At 38.5% G+C, this 20,237-nt stretch overlaps 1 protein-coding gene across 3 annotated transcripts in view; it reads right to left on the reverse strand.

Annotated features, from left to right (window-relative positions):
• The window catches only part of TLN2 (talin 2), a 202,163-nt gene that overhangs the window by 8,189 nt on the left and 173,737 nt on the right, over nt 1-20,237 (reverse strand). For all 3 annotated transcript variants that reach the window (XM_049812946.1, XM_049812945.1, XM_049812947.1), the window contains exons 51-54: nt 16,935-17,042; nt 13,016-13,121; nt 9,664-9,788; nt 2,530-2,655 (exon numbers count right to left, since the gene is read on the reverse strand). In XM_049812946.1, the coding sequence (XP_049668903.1) occupies nt 2,530-2,655; nt 9,664-9,788; nt 13,016-13,121; nt 16,935-17,042 (465 nt within the window). The remainder of the gene's footprint in view (nt 1-2,529; nt 2,656-9,663; nt 9,789-13,015; nt 13,122-16,934; nt 17,043-20,237) is intronic.

Below are 20,237 nucleotides of genomic sequence, written 5' to 3' on the forward strand. Positions count from 1 at the left end.
CTACGGTGACATGTTTGTATAACTGAGAAATCAGTTATACAAATGAATTCACTACATCCCTTAACTCTTTAAGTTTCAAGATTTTCTTGCCTAATTATCCCCAGAATATGTATTTTAATTAGACCACAGATGGAGGAGTCTGGCTAGTGGTGTCTGAACTGTATGTGTGTGCACATGTGTGAGTGAGTGAATGGGAGGGTGGCGTGGAAGAAGACAGACCAGATCCAACTTCCCAGATTTCATCTATACTGCAGAAATGGAAATGGTTACCTAACATCGAATTAATTCTTTTCTAGCAGTTCCACAGGGGAAAGTATTTTCACTTAAAGTATCTTTAGCAAACTCTTCAACTACAATATTGCACCAATTTGCCCTGTAAAGATACTTCCACAGCCTTTACCAAGCAATGTCAGAAATTTATTTTGGACAAGAACGTGCCTAGGCTGCACATATCCATGCAGTTGGGTAAGAATTTCCCACTGCCTCCATACCAAATAAAAAGGTCAGTGAGGAATGTAAGCCAATAGTCAGTACCATTTACTGTTCAGTACTGAAGTGATGGATGTGGAGCAGATCAAACTTGTCTTTCCCACTTACATGCCAGCCATGCTTTTCTGGGAGGAGTCCATACCACATGCCTCAGAAGGTTTCTTACAAAAGCAAAATGTTTCCCCCCAGTATCAATAACAAACTCTTCCCACCAGGCAGGTTGGAGCCATTCACTATGGGCAAGAATTTGGTCAGTCATTTTAGAAGCCAGCTTCCTGTCCTTCTGGCTGACCTGGAGATACAGGCTGCCACAGTAGTCAGAAGATACCCTATAGTGACAATTACCTAAGCGCTAGTAATTAGTAAAGAAAGAAGAGAAGGAAAATGGGTTAGGACTTCATTACTTCCAAAGTATATTAATGGCTTTGTTTATTTGTGAGAAGTATCATAATGAGAGGATGTGCCATAAACAATTCTGAAGTTGGATGTTTCATTACATTTTCATTTTGGTTGGGATTTATTTCTTCCCTTAAAGAGCACAGTATTATTTGCAGATCCTCCAAGCAGGCAAGAAACTATCTGTAAAAGCCATTTGCTGCAAAAATTCCTGATCTTTCAGCAAGTTACTATAGAATAGTGATGGATAAAGCAAAATGGCTAAAGTCAGTAAAGCAGGCTGAAGAGATCTGCTAATATGGCACTATATTTGGCAGGTGTGCTTCTATTAGAACAGCATGCTACAGCTTTCCTCAGACAGGTTAAAGTAGTTTTAGCAATTATCTGAACTTGGATGGAATAGGATGCAAGCGCTGTTAACCTCAATCTGAAAGACACAAATAGAAATGTATCTGTGGGAGCAAAGAAGCGAAAACTACCTGAGGGCGATTCAGGGCTGGTACCAGGATTGAAATACTTTCTGTATTATTCTGTATAACTTTACAGTGGTGGTGGTGAGGAAAGTAAAGCAAACTGTGTATCATAATGAAACTAAATAAGAACAGGTCTTATCACATTAAAGCAGACTGCACAATAATCTAAGTGAAGCAGGTAAGTAAAAATTCTCATTTTTCTGGACTGTCTCCACAGCCAGATTTCAATGGGTATTAATAATATCTTGTTTTATGCATTATTGATAAGTTCCATAGCTACAGCTCATGGTGGGTCTTTGCAAAGAGTAACATCACTATTGTTCCGAAACAAGTGCTCTGTGCTCCTGTTGCAACTAGAAGCACAAGCTCCCCAGGAATCCTGGCTGAAGTAGACAGCTCAGCGCTTTTGTGACAGGATCCATGACACTGTCTGTTCAGAATAAAAAATTAGATGAAATTGGAAGCCATAACTATACAACAACAATGATCCTATAACAAATTGTTCTCACAGGAAACATATCTGATGTTCAGATTTTAAGTTTCAAAGCATATAAACTGGGAAAAAAACCAGTGATAGATATGAAATGAATTACAAAGACCTCAATCCTGACCAGACCAAAAGGACGACACATGTTATAAGCACTCTTTCCGTTGGTCCCAACAATAACTACAAGCACGTCCACTTAAATGTACTGAATTTGCATACAGGCCTGTGTCCCCATTGAATCGGACAACAAAACATTGAGGGCACAATTAGTGAGGCCCTTTGCTATTCTGGTCCAGAGTGGTATTGTGTACTGTGACATTTGGTTTTGGATCCACAAGCTGTCTTGTGGGACTATACATTACTAGCTTGAATCACAGTTCTTCATGAAATGAAAAAAACCCACACCTCACAGACCCAAAAACTCCCCACGGCTGAAACATCTGAAGAGCCAAACACTTGATTACACTTGCGAGGTTTAAATAAACATAATTGTGGTGTTTTGTTGTTTTTTTTTAAACAGAACCAGGCCTGGGCCATCTACTGTGATGAGCAATGGAAAGATTTACATTTTCATTAGTCATTCCCAAGCTCCTTTCCTACTGTTTTAATAGAGAGCAGTTAAGAGACTAGATGCAATTTTGATGCTCTCCCCCCCTACTGTTGCTACTTGTCCTGTTTACCCACCTTTCCCTGTGCCACCAGTTCTCTCTGGGCTGCTGAAGCTGACTTCACAAGGGCACTGGTAGCAGCTGCAATGGATTTAGCTGCTTCCAGGATCTGTTCTTCAAAATCCAGTGTCTCATCTGCTTGCTATAACCAAGAAAGAACAATGTCACACATTATTCACCTGAAAGCAATTGTATTTTCAAGATTGAGGACATGTACAAAGTGAGACAAGAAGATTTTGGAACACATCAGTAAATTCAATCAGACCTATAACACCATTTTCTGCAAAGGAGTTTCATGTGGACTAAAGCTGGAAGTCAACATAAGTGAACTTAGATATTAAGTTGCCCTTGTGGCTGCTCACATGTGAAATTCAGTACCAGACAAGATACTTAAAGAATTGCCTTCAACTTTCTAATACATTACCTCCACTAGGTCTACTCAAAACTACATTCAGAAAAGTGCAGGTCTGAAAAGAAATTTTTGTTTTTCCATACCAAGATTATATTTGTAGGGCTATAATACTGGCTTCCAGAATTGCTGAATTAGGTAGAGCATTTTCTAAATACTTAAAGCATTAAAAAATAACAGTGATAAATGTATATTGTCTCATTAACCTGTACTAAGAAATGTAACGTAGATACCAAGCAAGTGTATAGATTTAACAGCTTTTGGTAAGAGCTGTCATTTCACAGAGAGCAGCATTGTGAAGCAGTCCAGTTTAGACATCTTGGAGATATGAAGTTCCAAAGGTCTGTCTGCCACACTTCAGCCATCCAAACGTGTCTTTCAACAAGCATGTGCAAATAGAGAGATCAGCTGTTCCTAATAAGGCTTCTTGCTATTTAAAACGCAAATCTATTGTTCCATAAAACAACAACTTCCCTGACTTTCTAGTAATTTAAACAAGCACTGAAAACATTTATCCATTTAAGCATGCTTACTAGCTTCTGAACAGTTAACAAAATGGAGATAAATGGTTATTGTTATTTTAAACAGAACCAGGCCTAGGCCAAGTATTCTGATTGTTTTTTGTACAAAATAAACCAACAGAATGTATTTTGTTTGTGATCAAATCACAAGCCTACCAGAATCCAATGCAGTATGACCAGTAGGGCTAGTGGATACAATACCAGAATAGACCACCTTGTGAGAGATGAGGCTTTTGAAATACAGGTTTCTTCCAACTTATGCAAGCACAGCATTCTTGTGTCAAATAACTAACTTCAGGAACACCAGCTAAATAGGCTTTGAGTTAGAAAACTGGGCACTTCAGTTGCAAATCTAAGCGCATCCATCTAAATTTAAGTCAGCTTTAGTTCTCCTGTTACTGCAATCTGATGAAATAGTAGTCAATTACAAAGTAATAAAGGATAATTATGAATAATTACAAATCATTACAAAATGGCACATCAAGCAGTGCTCAGTCCTACAGCATTTCCATATAACTCCCACATAATTAAAAGTCCAGGAGATGAAACCATAGCATCCATAGACACCAGAAAAACGGAATGATCTGAAAATAAAAACTGATGTGTAGATGAATTTGTTTGGCATTTAAAAATTCTTCTTATCCTTTAGAAGAAGCTACCTAATTCAAGGAAAAGTATTTGTCTTGCCTTTCTATTGGGCTAATGCCATCAACTGAAGCATATGTCTTTGTAATAAGAGTATAAAAAATAGCTTTGTAAAGTGAGCAAGTCATGTTCCACATGAATTTTTGGCAATGCTTGCAACGTAACATCATAACCATTATTTTATCTAAGTGGTAATCACATTGGTCCTGAATTTATGCAAGAGGCCTCAAGTCTTATGTATAAAACTCTTACTTCAACCACGACATCACAAAACCGAAGTGACTAAATGGAATTCAGTGAGGTCACTATCAGATTTAATTATTAAAATAGATGTATTGTTGACTTTGATTTAAGTTGACTGAAGACTTAAACTGAAACATCAACAAAAGTACCACTGGGTGACAGTCAATTTAATAGACTGTTATTGGACTTTTACTTATGTCTAAGGCTCCATGTTATTTAGAGTTTTTAAATTTTCATTTCCAACATAACAATATATATTACGTGCATTATTCTTTATAGGTCAGCATTGTCAGGAATTCAGACTTAAGCGAGGGAGCGTTTCACTATCTCCTTATTTATTATAAAGGAGGTGTTGCTCTTTAGTAAAGTGTAATAAAATGCCCATGGCCATACTCTGTTCTATTAGGCAGCTGTGTATGTACCCAGATGGTATTCAATTTGCAAAAAAACAGCCACCAAAAAGAGGCTGAAGAAAAGTAGTTGTTTGAACTGAGTTTAGCATAGTGAGTGGACTGAATGTTGCACATACGTGCAAAAGCAATAATTACTACTTTCAAAGGGAATGCAGAGAAATCAAATCTTGCATTACTGAGAATGCTATTGTATAATGGCTGGATTAACTTCCACCACAGAACAGCAGGTAAAGCTCAGCAGAAAAACAGATAGCTAAACTTCAGTATCTCATCAGATAACAGATTTCTGCCCCCCACTGAGTACCAAATTAATTTCTTTCCAAGTCTACTGAAATTGGGTGGGTGGGGAGAAGAAACCACACCCCGAGTTTCTCAAACTTCCAAATCCTTTATTTCCTGTCATGTCACTTCTTATTTCTAGAAAAAAAAGAAAAAAAATTTTCTGTTGGCAGTTGATCCCTTCTGTGGAACAGCCTTACATAGCACTCAAACTGTGGAACTTGTGTTGAATTTTCATCTTTTCTAACAAATCCTTGTTTTCTAGTCCTTCCCTGCAGTTTTTGTTTCAGCATTTTCAGGTATGACTTCTAAGAGCTGGATACTCGTGTTTGATATGGGGAAGCAGGCACAAGGCTCAGTCAGTGCTGTGGGTATGTTTACCTGCCTGTACTCTCCAAAGAGCATTCCTTAGCAATAAGGACATGTAGCAGTCCATGACTGAACACAGCAAAACGCCCTACAAGAGAAGTAATTCTTCTACCCATTCCCATATTAAAGAGTGTGTCCTGAACTGTCTTAAGTTCACACTCATTAACAGTACCCTCACAACATGTGTCAGTTCACATGAACCGCCTTCATAAACAAAGTTAGGAGCAATGATGTGATACATGGCAGAAAACTTAACTTTGTAAGATTTTAGTTACTTGAGAGGGCTACTTGAGTTTCTTTAGAAAACCAGATCTATGAGACAAGTGATTAGCTTCCTCTTCCTCAAGTAGCCCCCATGAAGATCAGCATCACTTTTTCCACAAGCTTAAACTAATAAGCTGTTATCAACTATGTATGGGTATAAATGGATTGGAAAATGAAGTCACTGGAACACACAAACCAAAATTATTAGGCTAGCTACAAAGTCTGTAGCATGAATATCCTGAAAATGTGTACTGTATTTTAACCAGTTTTCTATAGAATCTCCATTATTAGGGGTAGCATAAATAAAGTCAGGGTTCATATGACAACAAATGAGCCCTCAACCTCATTGCTAAACAGTAGAAAAAAATTACAAAAGACAAACCATTTTATTTTGAAGCAGCGCTCATTTTCTATTTCATAAAGAGAAGACCAATATGAGTAAGTTACTGCACTGAGCCATTGAAAACACAATAACTATTTCAGTGAAAGTCAGTTCTTGACACAGCTGCTGCTCACTGTCATAAAAGGCCCTACACAACTTAAAAGACCCTCCAAGAGCAACTCTACTGATGAAGGAGCCCTTCATGTATATATTTTAAATCAGATTAGGAATCTGCAGGAAGTCTTCTAAACCTGCTTGTGAGTGAATGTACTCCTTCATATTGCCTTCCACTATGTTAAAACCCCCGGAGACAGGGCAGGACACTGTAGGAATATGTTTGATATATAGTTGGATTAAATAACAACCTAATATATCAAACATATCACACAGAGTCCTGCAGAAAAAGGCATCCAGGTTTGATTCATCTTGGGAAAAAAAAAAGGACAAACTGCTGAAAGCTAACAGCAGGGAATTCTTACTGACTACTAAAGACACTTGTGTTTGAAGGCATAAGCCTGCATAGAAGCATGAAGAGCATGAAGAGCAACAGAATAGGGTAGGTACAGCAATGCTCTCTGCTGTTGTACCTCATCTACTGCACCTTTTTCCTTAAGTGTTCTTTTTCCAGTATTAGTGAAGCATGTAGTTTTTATTAGAGAAAATGTTTTTCTTCTTAAAAAAAATTACTGATTTGGGGGGTTGTTATTTTACAGCCAGTAGCGTATTTGTATAACAGGAGGAATATGTGGCTGCATTGCAAGACACTTGACCCTCCAAAAGTGGAAAACAGGAAAGAAGGAGAAAAAAAGGACAGAAGGAGAAAAAAAGGACAGAAGGAGAAAAAAAGGACAGAAGGAGAAAAAAGGACAGAAGGAGAAAAAAGGACAGAAGGAGAAAAAAGGACAGAAGGAGAAAAAAGGACAGAAGGAGAAAAAAGGACAGAAGGAAAGAAAGAGGAAAAAAAGAAAAAAAAAAAAGAGTCCACACTCAGAAAAAACATAATTGTATTTAAAGGAAGTATGACAGCCAAAGCTTGCTTAATAAACAATAAAGATCTCACTGCTTCACAGATCATTCCCCACCTTCAACACTGCAATGGGAATAGTGAACAGGTTCTGTGTTATGGGGAGGAGTAACACCATCTACTTAGGAGAGTTCTCAAAGTGCTTGCAAGATATAAGCTCAGAAGAAGGAGAGAGATTAACAAGGTATCAATGGGGCAGTGGACTAGCTGACTAAGCATTTTAGGAGCACATTCACCAGCAGCCACACGACCAGGATTTAAAGCAAACATCATATGCATCATACAATAAAACATAGGCAGCAGTTAGCAGGTCTGTGTCTTATTAGAGATTGTTCTCTGGGATAAGATGATTCCCAGTAGTGGAAAATGAAGACATCTCATGCTATTGGTCTCAGCCTAAGACATCAAAGGGGTATGATAGGTGCAAAAATATGAAGAGAAAACAAGGAGAAGAACAACTAAAAAAATCCAAAAGTACAAAAAAAAAAATGAAGATAGTGGAACAAATGAGAAAAAACCCTACCTTCGACTATTGATTTTTTTTCCTTTAGAGGTAATAGACAAACTGGAACACACAAAAATGAAAATTTCAAGCCTACATCAAATGACTCCCACTCCCTGCCCCAATAACAGAAGCTTACCCCAAAATAGAGAATCAGCCACCAATTAATAATGATGAAGATGATGGATTTCCTGCACGCAGATTATTCTAAAAGTACCAACTAAGGGCTTCTCTGCAAGTTCACTTGATGATGATTACTGTTAACCAAAGCAGGATGTTGGTCTAGCTGGACCAGCGGTCTGTTCTGTTGTAGATGATGACTACTATTCCTGCATTTTGTAGACTAAGCATAAGAAAAATCAATCGTAGCAACCCCTGACCTAGTCTAGGCATTCTCACTACAACACCATGTAGTCAAAGATGAGCATCAGAAAGACAGAGCCTGTTCAAAGCAGGAAATCCTACTCTGGGAGGATACAAGCTACAAGTCTTCAGCAGAAAAAGTGGTATTTGAGCCACTCTGATCTTCCTAGTACCTTTGATGTGTATTACAGTCCATATTGTGAAAGGGATTAAACATCTAAAAAAACCACGTAAAGGCTGTTGAAATCCCAAATGAAACAAACAGTTGGATATGAATTTTAGTTTCAGAAAACAACAAATAAAAACAGACCAGTAAATCACAGGCAGACTGGATACTCAAATTAACATGTTAAATGAGGAGCAGGTGTGAGATCGGTATTCACTGGGAAATTACAATGACCCTGGAGTGGCTTAGATGTTGGAAGGAAACTGCTCCATGGTTACTAGGCAACACACATATGCTATTGTGCAGTGATTGTATAGAAAAGGTGATGGAGGACTCTTCCTCTCCTCAGACTCAGCCTGTGTCCTCTGCTCTGTAGAATCTCATTATAAAGGACCATTTTTCTTTATAAACAAAATGGATGTACTTGTTAAAAAATGCAGGACAAAGAGCATTTCTTTTTCATGAGCTAATTTATTCCCATCACTAAGCGGGGGGGTATGGGTTGAGGGGGTAGGGGGGAAGTCCTCAAAGAGTGAAGCTACCAAGAACTATTTCATCTGATGTTCCTGAATGACAAAATACCACCCTGCACTGAAAACAATGATCCAACATTTGAGGCCCTGCTTTTTATTAAAGCTAATGAGAAGTCTTCCTTAGAAAACAGTTTTGCACCGCCAAAGCAACATAAACAGGGAAATAGATACATAGTCCTTTCCTGAAGTCAATTACACAGCCAAAGCATGATTTTCATTTTAAAGAGATGCAATTCTAGGAAATGTGGTAACTACTTCTAAAACCTGCCTGTTATTCCACACTAGGAAAAAGGTAGCAATTCTCTCTGTGATCCAGTCTTGTGAGCTATGCGTACAATCGTAAGTAACAGCAGTCTCACAGATTCCTTCTGTACCATGCATGAAAATAGTTGGCTTAATTTTATATAATATATTCAGAGACACGTTTGAAATGACCTGGCAACATGCAACACTACTTGCTTTCATAATGAACTGTAATTTATTTTCCTTCAGGAAAATTAAATAGAAATCCTCATAACATATATCTGATTTGATACTGAAGCAGCTACTCTTTCAGCACGGCATAGAATGCTATGTTTTTAATCTTAGAAAATCCTGAAGGTCTTTTGCATTCTGCCGAATCCCTTCTCTGTTGCTGCTGCTTTCTCCTGCTATACTACACACATTCAGATGAGAACAAAGGGTCTTCAAAGGAAAGCAAGTGAGAATGACTTTTCACATCAGTAAAATGTGTTTGGAAACAGAAAAGTAAATAATCAACAGTAATGATACTGTAACTTTTCAAAGCATTCTAACATTTGGCTTTTCTTCCTTTGCTTGCTCATGGCTGGTGCTTGACTCACTCCCTGAAAACCATCTTTTTACCCTCTTCCTTCAGGGTAAGTCCCATCCAGTGCACTGTCGTGGCACTGAGACTGATGCAAAGTTTGATTGTTTATACCATTACCGTGGACAGTAACAAAGTATACACCGGTATATGTGCTATATGCATCTTCTGCTTTATTAACTTCAAAGAAACAATGGGGATGGACACTCACCTTTGGCTTGGCTCTTGGTTTCAGCTGCTCTAACTTCTTTGCTGCAGCCTCAATTGATGCTGCAGCCCCTAGTAGCTCTGTCTCTGCAATGACTGTTGGGTCTTCTGGATCCACCCACTCTGTCCCTGAAATTAATGGAGACGAAGACAATAACTTCAGAGCCACTGTGAGCTGCCATTCAAACAGGGTGATTTACAATCACACTTCAAGTGTCAAATACAGAATGCACATTGGAGAAAGCTGATTTTAGTACCATAATGGCATAAAAACACTGTCATTTATGGCCACTGAGAGCAAAATGTAAGTCAGAGTGAAAAAAAAAAGCATTTAGCAGGATTATTCTGTTATGAAAGTAACGTAATTAAGAACTGTGTAAGCAAAGCAGCTTCAAAAAGGGATACTGTCCATACCGGGAACAAAACTGGTTGTCACTCAACTTTAGTTGATCAGAGCTCTAAAATGGTTTCTAACTTGACCGAGTTGTAAGGTACATTGAGAAATCTGACAGAATGGCAAAGAGGATGTGTTATAGACAACAGATAATCATCCACAGCACACTTTTCAGAGTCTCTTTTTTTGGCAGTGGTTAGAGATGAAGCTAATATTGACTGAAGAAAGCATGCTCTTGGCAATGTGTTTCTAAGAGCAGTGTAGAGAAGGCCAAAGCAGTTTCTGTAACATATCCAAAGGTTGGCTTTTTTTTTTTTTTTTGTTGAGTTTTTGCCATTTCTCTTGGCTCAAAGAAATACTGTAGGTCCACAAAATGAATACTTGGCTGGAGGTGATCTCAGATTTTTGAAGTTCTCAGTGCATTGTTATTTTCAATTTCATAATATTTTCTCTGGATGACAAGATTCAGAAAGCATCCATGTTTTGGATTGAGGGACGCAATGAAACAGCCAAAAGGAAAATCAGATGGAGAGAGAAAAGGAAACTAGACAGAAAACTCCTAAGTTCGTAACTCTAAGGGCAAGGGGAGGAAGTGGCATCACAGATAGAAACAGAAAAGGATGGGAAGCAGTGTATACCAGGCAAAGGAAGACTAAGCTAGAATGAAAAAAAAAACAAAGAAAAAAAAATCTCTTAAGGCCCTATTAAACTTATTGAAACTAGATCAGAAAGTCTGGGTGAACCTAATATTAAAATATCAACTGAAAAATTAATTTTTATTAAGGAAGAGCAACTGGGGAGAAGGATACTGGCACTTTGCATCAGGAATAGCATAACCCATGTCTGATTCATCAAACATCAAATGAAATAGCCTTGAATGCTTATGGATCAACATTGCACCGGCTAAAGAATGAGGTAGTTTCCACTACGGATGACCAAATCACAGGAGAATGTTAAATGAAGAGCACCTATTTATGATGTGCTGGGAGAAAGCTGAAGTACATGTAAATACTGTAATCCTAGTGAGCTACATGTCATGCTGCTAATCCCTATCTAGCACGTATATATGTATTTTATACCAAATATCAAAGCACTACCAAAGACAATTTCTCAGCTCAAATGGTGTACAAGATGAAGGAATTCTATACGAAACCCTAATATTGACAGATAAGCAGGGAAAAAAATATTTTTGATACAGGCAGCATGTATAAACACAGTCAAAAGCAAACTTGTAAAATGTAGCCGCTCCTCTTCAAAAAAAAAAAGGCATTTCACAAAGGTGAAAACATTTACATTTTAAATTGGTTAGGAGACAGAATTTTATCATGTATCTCGGAATGAAAATTGGGAATGGTTAAAAAACATTTTACTTTCTACAGAAAAGCTTCTGAAGTGAATAAAAAAAAAAAAATCCCCTACAGGCAGTAAGTGAAAAAAAAGAAATACAAAATGAATTTATATTTCAATGAATACGAATTAAAATGCAAAAAGTGCTCGAAATGAATAAATGTCTCCAAAGATGAGGACAATAGAAAGATTTTTAAAAAGCATTTAGTAAATAGAGAATTCTGATATTGGCTTAGCTTGTTAGCAAAGGAAAACAGAAATTTTGAAACATAGGAAAGTGCAGAAAAGGCTGAAGAATTCAAGAAGTTTACCTGAACAGCAAAAAAGCATAATGGAGATCACTGTTCTATGAAACAGAGCAATTAGGTTACAATGTAGAGGGAAAAAACCCCATAAGAAATTAGTAAGGGATTCCCATACACGAGAAGTGTGTAGTCAGGATTCTTTTCCAAGGAATGTGTATTGACAAAAGCAGGAAACAACCAAGGAAAACCTGCAGTGTATATTACACAGAATATCAGAAAAATGAGTATAATATTCTCTGGCCTAGATTAGGAACAAATAATTGAACAATTATGAATTTACTAGAAGCCTTTGTTGGAGGGGGCAGAATTAAAAGTAAAGTGATTACAATGCTTTATTCAACATATTTTACTGTAGCATTCTATTACCTATGAAATTAGAATGCTCATATGCCTTTCTGATGGCTGTGAAGATTTCTTTAGACTAAAGTTCCCAGTAAATTTGGTAGATGTGCTTCAGCAGTAGTGGTCTAATATTTAATAACACCACCCTTAATATGAACTCATCTCATTTAAAATGTTAGAACTCTTGTCCTACGAGTTTGCATACATCACTGGATAAAAATTTTACTAAGGAAGCCAGTATCTGAGAAAAATATCACTCATCTGTTATAAGAACAGTGAACTTCTGCTAAGCAATGGAATTTGTTGCTTATTTGAGTGCTGAATTTATATGTGTCCACAAGTTGTTAAATTCTAAGAGTTCAGAAAATCATCCAGACCACAATTTTCTGAAGTCTCATTGTTTCATTAACATACTTTGTCAGGGCAGGACCCGGACAAAAAACTGTAAGCACTAGAGACCTAAAATTGACATTATTTTTAGAGGCCGAGTATTAATTCGGTAAGATGATGGTATCCCATTTTATTTGAAGTTGGAAAGCAACTATCACTGAAAAGCAAAGGACTTATTTTGACTGAACAAACATGAGTGTAAGGAAAGGAACCAGCCATCCAATTACAATTCAGCCACCGGTTCAAGAGGAGTGAAACTGTATTTTGTTTTCTGTTACTGTGGCTCTTGAGTGCTGTGCTTGATGGTTCCAACTTCAAAGGCCACACGATTTACAGATGACTTATGACCGATCACATGAAGTGGGGGAGGGTCAAATAGATATGTTTTCCAATACTCTGAATACAAGTGAATACCAGCAGAGAAATTAAAAGAATAGAAGTAGGTGGTACCAAGACACCTAGAACATACTAAAAGGGTTTTTATTAGTTTGGGGGTTTGTTTTAAACTACAAAAATAACAGATCATCATCTCTGGAGTAAAAGCCCCACTGTACTGGTATCCAGGCTGCTCAACTCACCTTTCATTGCTTCGGCTGACTGGATGAGCTCTGTAACAGCACCAGCGACCCGCTTGGAGAAAGAAGCCAACTGATGCTTTAGTTCTGGAGTTGGTTTTTGAAGGATCTGGAGAAAAAGATAACATGTAACAATGCATATTAGAAAGGATTCCAGTGAATGCTGGAACACTCCCAAGGCACATTAGTGAAAGATTTATTTTATACAGCAATCGGCTGAGAAAAAACATGAGTCCAGTGAAAGAAATACAGTTGTCAATGAGTCACTAGGACCAAAGGCTTACATTGCAACATCTGATGCATACTAGGAAAGTGACGCTGCCTTGCATTTCTACAGGAACTGACAACATTGTCTGGAAGTTCTCAGCACTAAAACTAGGACAGAATTCTCCAAAAGAGAGGCGCACGCACGTGTGAGTATGTGGAAGGAATATGCATCTTTAGCACTCCATTCTCAGATACTATAGTCATTACACTTGCGCATCAGGCTTAGTCTTTCTAAACTGCTAGAGAAGAGCTGATTTTCTAGTATTAACAAACTGGTTGGCCATTATTTCTAAGGAATAGAATTACAGAGTTCTGCAAGCTAGCGCTAGTTACCTGTTCTGGAAAAAATCAGCAAGGGTGAACACAATGGAAATGCCAACCCTGGGCAAGACCCTTAAATAGAAGGGAAAGAAAGACACCTCTGAACTGAATTTGCATCAAGTATTAAACTGTGCTTCTTCAAATGGAAAACAGCCAGTTATTCAGACAGTGAAGTTGAATTCTTCCCCTGAACAGGAACTACATTTGCATTTTTAATTACCATATTGTAAGGAAAAAAACAATTAAGTTCTGGAAATTTGTGTATACTCAAAAACTACTGAGAGGAGACTGAGAGATATATAGAGATTTAAAAGCAAAACAAGAGGTTGAGTCTCAAAAGTCATATTCAGGTGTGCATTTTCTTAAGGTTTTCTAAAACTCCTCTGCAAAGCAGCTCTAAAAACTAGACGCGCATTGAAAATACATTTTATCTTTTCTAAGTGTGTTTCCCATTTTGCAGTCAAATGCCCTTTCTTTGACAGAATAAACTAAACTGAACTGTTTTCTTAACTTCGTCTGGTGACAACTCTGCCACACAAGGAATTCTGTCTCTCTGGAACTGCCGTGTCAATGTATGGGTGGACTGGTCTGCTTCCTAAGGATGATGTTTAGTCAACTAGTTTCCATAGTAAACAGAAGTACATGAATCCTCAATAGCTGAACAATCTGCAATGCTAACAAAATGTAACAACACAGTTATAACCAAGGTTTATACACTGCGTAATCCCTTAGTATGGCAGGAGTTGAGCATTGAGCATTTCAGGGGTTATCTTCCCACACAAGCAAAAATGTCCAAAAATATATGAATGCGGTCAGTCAGGACTACAGCAAAGAACATTTTCTGCTCCAGCAACTGTGACACCAGTGCCACCTATGATAGTGGTGACAATGTTGGAATTGAACAAACGGATACAAATTTTAAAACTAGGTGGTTTACAAACTGCATTGTTTTAAAGCCAATTTAGAACTCACAGCAGATTCTCATCCCCTGCAAAGTCATGTACAGGCATGGCATGAGAACAACAACAAAAGCTTCAGACTTCCCCTCAACTCAGCATGCATCAAAACTGACCAAGATGGAGCATATGAATATGTAGGAGGGCAGGTCAGTCTTTAACCTTGCTAAGAATATAATTTACAAGTTGTTTTATACAAATTTGTGCATGCCCATCAGCTTTAATTAGTGTGTTCCCACACCCTACCCCTAGGTTGGTGATTAGAGAGATATTCCTTTGAGCAATCAAGTCAGTTTTGTGCTATTTGCCCAATGCAACCTCTGCACAAGTCAATACACTGGCTTAAGAAATCTTAGATACTGCATCTGACAACTCTTGCACCTAAAAAGTATCATCTTCAAAGAAATAAGGTTGCTGAATAGTATTCCTTGGCATCCCTGTGTTGAGGCACCCATGCAATCATCCCTAGCCTGACTACCAAGGGTGTGACTGAATTTATTAACAATTCTATCACAAGGTGCCATGTGGACTAATGAGAGATTTTTAATCTGAGATGCTCTGTGTTTCGGGAGGTTATAAATTAAATGAGACTGTAGACCTAGGGGTACTAAACTACCAGAGTAACAGGGATCAGGAAGAAACGGGATTGTCTGACACTGAAACCATCTTGCTATTTTTTTCTTTTATCCAAGCAAAACAAATCTGAGCTAGGATGTTAAGTTAGCAAAATTGTGTACGGCAGGAGAACAGCTCAGGTAACCACAGAACAAGCAAACAAATCTCTTGGATTACATCTAGACTGTGTCTCTGCCACAACTCCCAAGAGATAAAACTCAGGGGAAAGAAGGCAAAAGTCTGTAGAGCAAAAAGTCTGTCATTTACTTGGTTCAATGTTCCTCTGAAAGTGATTTTTTTTAAGCTACTTTCCAGATGCAGTTTACATTTATGAAGCACAGCATGTCTGTATTATGTGTGTACATGTCTAGTGCTAGACAGACTTTAGCAAAGAGTCAGGATGAAGTTACCACTCCGTACATCTTTTTTTCCATGCAGGCATTATGCTCTTCTATTGTGGTTGTGATCACAGAGTCAGTTTTCTAAGGCAGCAAACATTGCGGGGCAGGGGCGGGGTGGGGTGTGTAATTTTCTCATGGCTTTAGGGCCCTGAAAGTAAAGCAGCTTAAGGTAAGAAAGGCTTGTTCTGCTTTATTAGAGGATCAGGCCTTTGTTACCTTAAGCCTCTCTACTCAAGCAGAGACAGAAAAATAAAATGAGCAAAAAATGACTCAAGTCTTTGGTCTGTTCTTGCTTGAAACAAGTACTATGAGTTCAGGAGACCAAATCTGAAAAATTCCCTAAAGTACTTCTGAACTAAAAATGGATCACATATCTAATGCTAAATTACTTATTGATATGCAGCTGTAGAAATTACATTAACAAATTCAATCTTTCTTGAACTATTTTCCCTGCTAGTGGCAAGCATAACTGTGAGTTTACTTCTATGTTATATATATTTCAACAAGTTGATGTGAATTATTAGACATGCTCTATTCTCAGCAGTAAAACTGACTTGGATTTACTAATCTACAGCTAGCGGCTGCAAAATACAGTTTCAGAGTATGTCAGCTTAAAGCCACTTAAAAGAAATCTCTGGGCATCCATGAAGATGATTGCTCATTTAAGTCACCTCCAGGAACTTCAATATCTCACAAATGTTAGTTCAAACACACATTATTACTTCCTACAAATGTAATAGCAACAGCAGAACAATATATTATGTGATAATTATGTATGGTCAAGAAAAGCCAATGGACACCAGCATTCATGTGTTTGGATTTCAGTGGAGAAGTTTTATGTAGAGCTATGGAGGGGTCATGTCTGGCATGAGTTGGAGAGCTCTTTGTGAGGTAGTGCTGGCTTGGGGTTTTGGGATGGCATTGAGTAGGTGCCTCTTACTTTCCTGGAATCAGGACTGCAAAAGGCATGTAAAAGGGCTTTCATAAAGATTGTGTAACCTCTTTGGTCTGGGGGACAGGACTGTGCCTAATATGTCTAATGCTTATAGTGGGCTTAAAAGAATACTTAAGTGTCTTATTTTCATTTCTTTGTTGGGGACCATTTTTAGGTCAGGACCCATAGTGCCTCCAGATCCAACCCAGAATTCAGTCCCATTTAACTACTTCCAAGTCTTCCTTCCGTCTTGCAGTTTGAGCTGAAGTACTGAGTTCACTTTAGCTTGCTTTTCCTGAATAACAAAACTGTTCATAATCTTGTGACAAACTGATAAAAATGTGTCACAAGCAGCCACTATAGAAAGAGGTCAAAGAAATTATTCTCCTTGGAAGGGATCCAGTATGTGCATGCAGATGACTCCTTACCAGAAGAACATGTTCCAGGAGTTCCAAGTATCCCAGGGTACATTCTGTTCCAAAGCGCAGGGCTCTCTCTCGAACTTCTTCACTCACATCTGAGTGATATGATGCTTGCTGAGGAGGCAAAACAATATTAGTACCCCAAAACTGCTCCAAGAGGAGGCTGGCACAGAGAAGATAGGGGAAAGAGAAGGGAAGAGTTTTTTCATAACATGCAAATGACATTTGAGCTTGATGGCCAGCCATTTCTGTTGTAAAGGTGTAAGCAAACTGTGCTCAAAGAGCAGCAGAGCTCCCATTCTGAGAATGGCACTGGGAACACTTTTCCTTTTCTCAGCACATCCTCCTGTCTGGGTGTGCATCTGCAGTCTTTCTTAGTGTCCTTCCTTAGGTATTGTCAGCAGTAGTACTACTTCTTTCTGCCAGTTGAGAACAAATAGAGAAACCCTTGAAGAACCATTTGAAAATACAGGAGGATACATGATTTCTTCTAATGAAAATATATCACTTAGAAAACATCTTGGGACTGGAACGGGCTCTTGGGTTGTGTATATACTGTTCTACAGTGCAAAGGTTATGCTATTGTGGCTCTTCTTTTTTACTAATACCAGCAAAACTAAAAATTTTAAGTGTCGTTTTGCTGCTCACAAATGGCCATTTACATCTTACAGGTTAGAAATATGCTAAATTAATTTTTTTATTGTAAGCCTGTACAGCCTGCCATCAAGGAATTTAAAGCAGAAATGGCCATCTCGTTTAGAGACCAAAGCACTGGACTGGCCCCAGAAGACTTTGGGCCAGTCAGAGGTCAACCACCAGCCCAGTGCATGGGTCAAACGTGGGTGTCTCACTTTTCCTTCTCCATTCTGCAAGATAAAGACAATAGTCTGTTCCTTGTAAAAAGCTTCACAAATGGCAGATGAAAAGTGCTATGGAAGTGCTGGGATATCATTATTTTACATGAGAGACACAAACCCCAACCCAACCAACCAACCAACCAACCCACCCACCCAAAAAAAGCGTTAGCTGCTTTTTTGTTATCTGTTAACACATTGTAAGTAAAAGCTTATTAATGGCTTTAGCTTGACATAGGGATTTAAGACAGCAATAGGCAGTGCTGGAACCATCTGTTTAAATACAGAGAAGAAGCAGCAGAGTCAGTTCTTTGACTTCTTAAGGATTTCCACTAAGTATAATGTCTGACATTTGCCATAAGCCTGACTAATTCAACCATTTTATTTTTAATCAAAAGTGAAAACTGCAGCCTCTTCAAGCTTTGTATTTTCTAAAATAAACTTCTAGGGAACTTTTTTATTGAACAGAAGTGCTAGCTGTTGACAAGCGAAACTTTCTAAAAATCTTAAAAGTTAGCATTTCCGCTTACAAAACAACTCCTTCCACCCCTGCAGCCTCGCATCTTCCACTGGGACGGGGGATTATCTCACTGCTCACTTATTTCGAGCCCTTCCTGCAACCCTCAGCATCCCGAGCAAGCGCTGTTGTCAGCTGGGCCTGCAGCTGGTCTGTGGGCTCCCTCTGCCGGGAAGTTCAAGGTCAGCAGAGCACGAAAACGGCTCTCATCAGCCACCTCCATCTCTTCATCTTGTCAACAAATCATCTGAAGGGAAAGGAGGTGGGAGGAAGCAGGGTAGGACTTTCCCCACCTTCAGCATACTTCAGACGAGCCCCCAAAATCCAGAACAGCTTATTTTTCATTTTCAAATAAGGCAGAAGGATCCCCCTGTGTTTCATATGAATCCATTTTAAGTACCCTAATATGCCTCTTCTGCACTTAAATATTATTGTTACACATGCAATTAGAACAAACATCTGTAGGAGATAAATATGAACTACTTCTTATGCTTGCATACGTAGCCAAGACTGATATCAGAATATTTTGAGAGCATTTCTAAGGTTCAGTGAGTCTTAAACCATATACTTCACAGCAGACTGAAGAGGTGATAAAGTCATTTTAGGAAGACATTTTTGTAGCTCAGAGACATCCCAACAGACATCTCACTACACCAGTTAGAACTCACAACAGAAATGTTTAGTTTTCCAGACTTGCACAGAAAGCCTACTAAAGCATCTCAAACTGAAACGTGTCCGAAGAAGCAGAACACACATTTATTTCCTCATGCTGAGGCTTCTTTTCACTATCAGACCTCCTTTTCTCTTCACGTGCTTTCAAGACAGTAAAGCAGCAAGCGCTACTTGACTGTAGTATTCCAACTTCTAGCCTGTCAGCACTGATGAATAACTTGTGGAACTAAAATGTACTAAGATAGTCGGCGTCAAAAAGTCAGTGCTGTTTGAAGGAACCGGGAGAATTCACATAGTCCAACCTCCTGCCTAAGGCTGGGTCAACATTAAATTCAGACCAGATCACTTAGGTCTTTGAAAACTTCCAAAGACGGAGATTTCATATCCTCTTTAGGCCCCTGTCTCAATGCCTTATTATCCCCACAGTGGAATAATTGGAAGTTCCTATGATTCATTTTTGGACCATTGTGTTTTGTTCTCCTGCTGTGCACCTTGGGTAAATAGCCCAAGACTGTCTCCTCTCAGCAATCTCCCGGTAGGGTTTAGAGGGCTGCTGTGAGGTCCCCTCAAAGTCATCTCTTCTCCAGGCTGAACAAGGAGTTCTTCAGCATCTCCTCGCAGGGCCGGCGCTCCAGCCCCAACCGCCTGGGCGGGCTCTGCTGAGCTTGCTCCAGTTTCATCAGTACCCCTTTTGGGGAGCCCAAAATTGGACACAGTATTCTAGATGCAGTCTCACGAGTGCTGAGAAAAGGTGAATAATCATTTCCATCAACCTACTGGCTATGTAACGATCTAAGTCATTACTCGTTTCAATTATTTTCTATGCTTTTGATGGACCTTTCATACCTGTTTACTTTTCAACAGCAATCATTAAAAATAGTGATATTATGCACAGGTTACTTACTGCATAGTCATTATTTTATACAAATAGGTAATAAAGACAGAAATTGTTATTATCTTAGGGCCTGCTCCAACCTTCAGTAAATGTAATTACAGTGTTTCCACTGACTTTAATGAGAGTTGTCTTTGTTCATTATATCCCACAGTAATCAACCTCATTGTCTTTTGAAATGGCATCTACTTATAGAGTATAGAATTAGTAATGAGCACTGTAAATTCATGTACAGCAGAACAAGCATAAGCATATATATAACTCTAATAAGTCAAATCCCTTATACTACTTGCCTTAGGCAGCTGGCAATGAAATAGAACTTAAATTCCCAGCACCAGGGAAATCTGAGATATATTGTATGCAATTCTACCACA

This window comes from Accipiter gentilis, chromosome 10 (assembly GCF_929443795.1).
Source record: "Accipiter gentilis chromosome 10, bAccGen1.1, whole genome shotgun sequence".
In the NCBI taxonomy this organism is placed as follows: Eukaryota; Metazoa; Chordata; class Aves; order Accipitriformes; family Accipitridae; genus Astur; species Astur gentilis.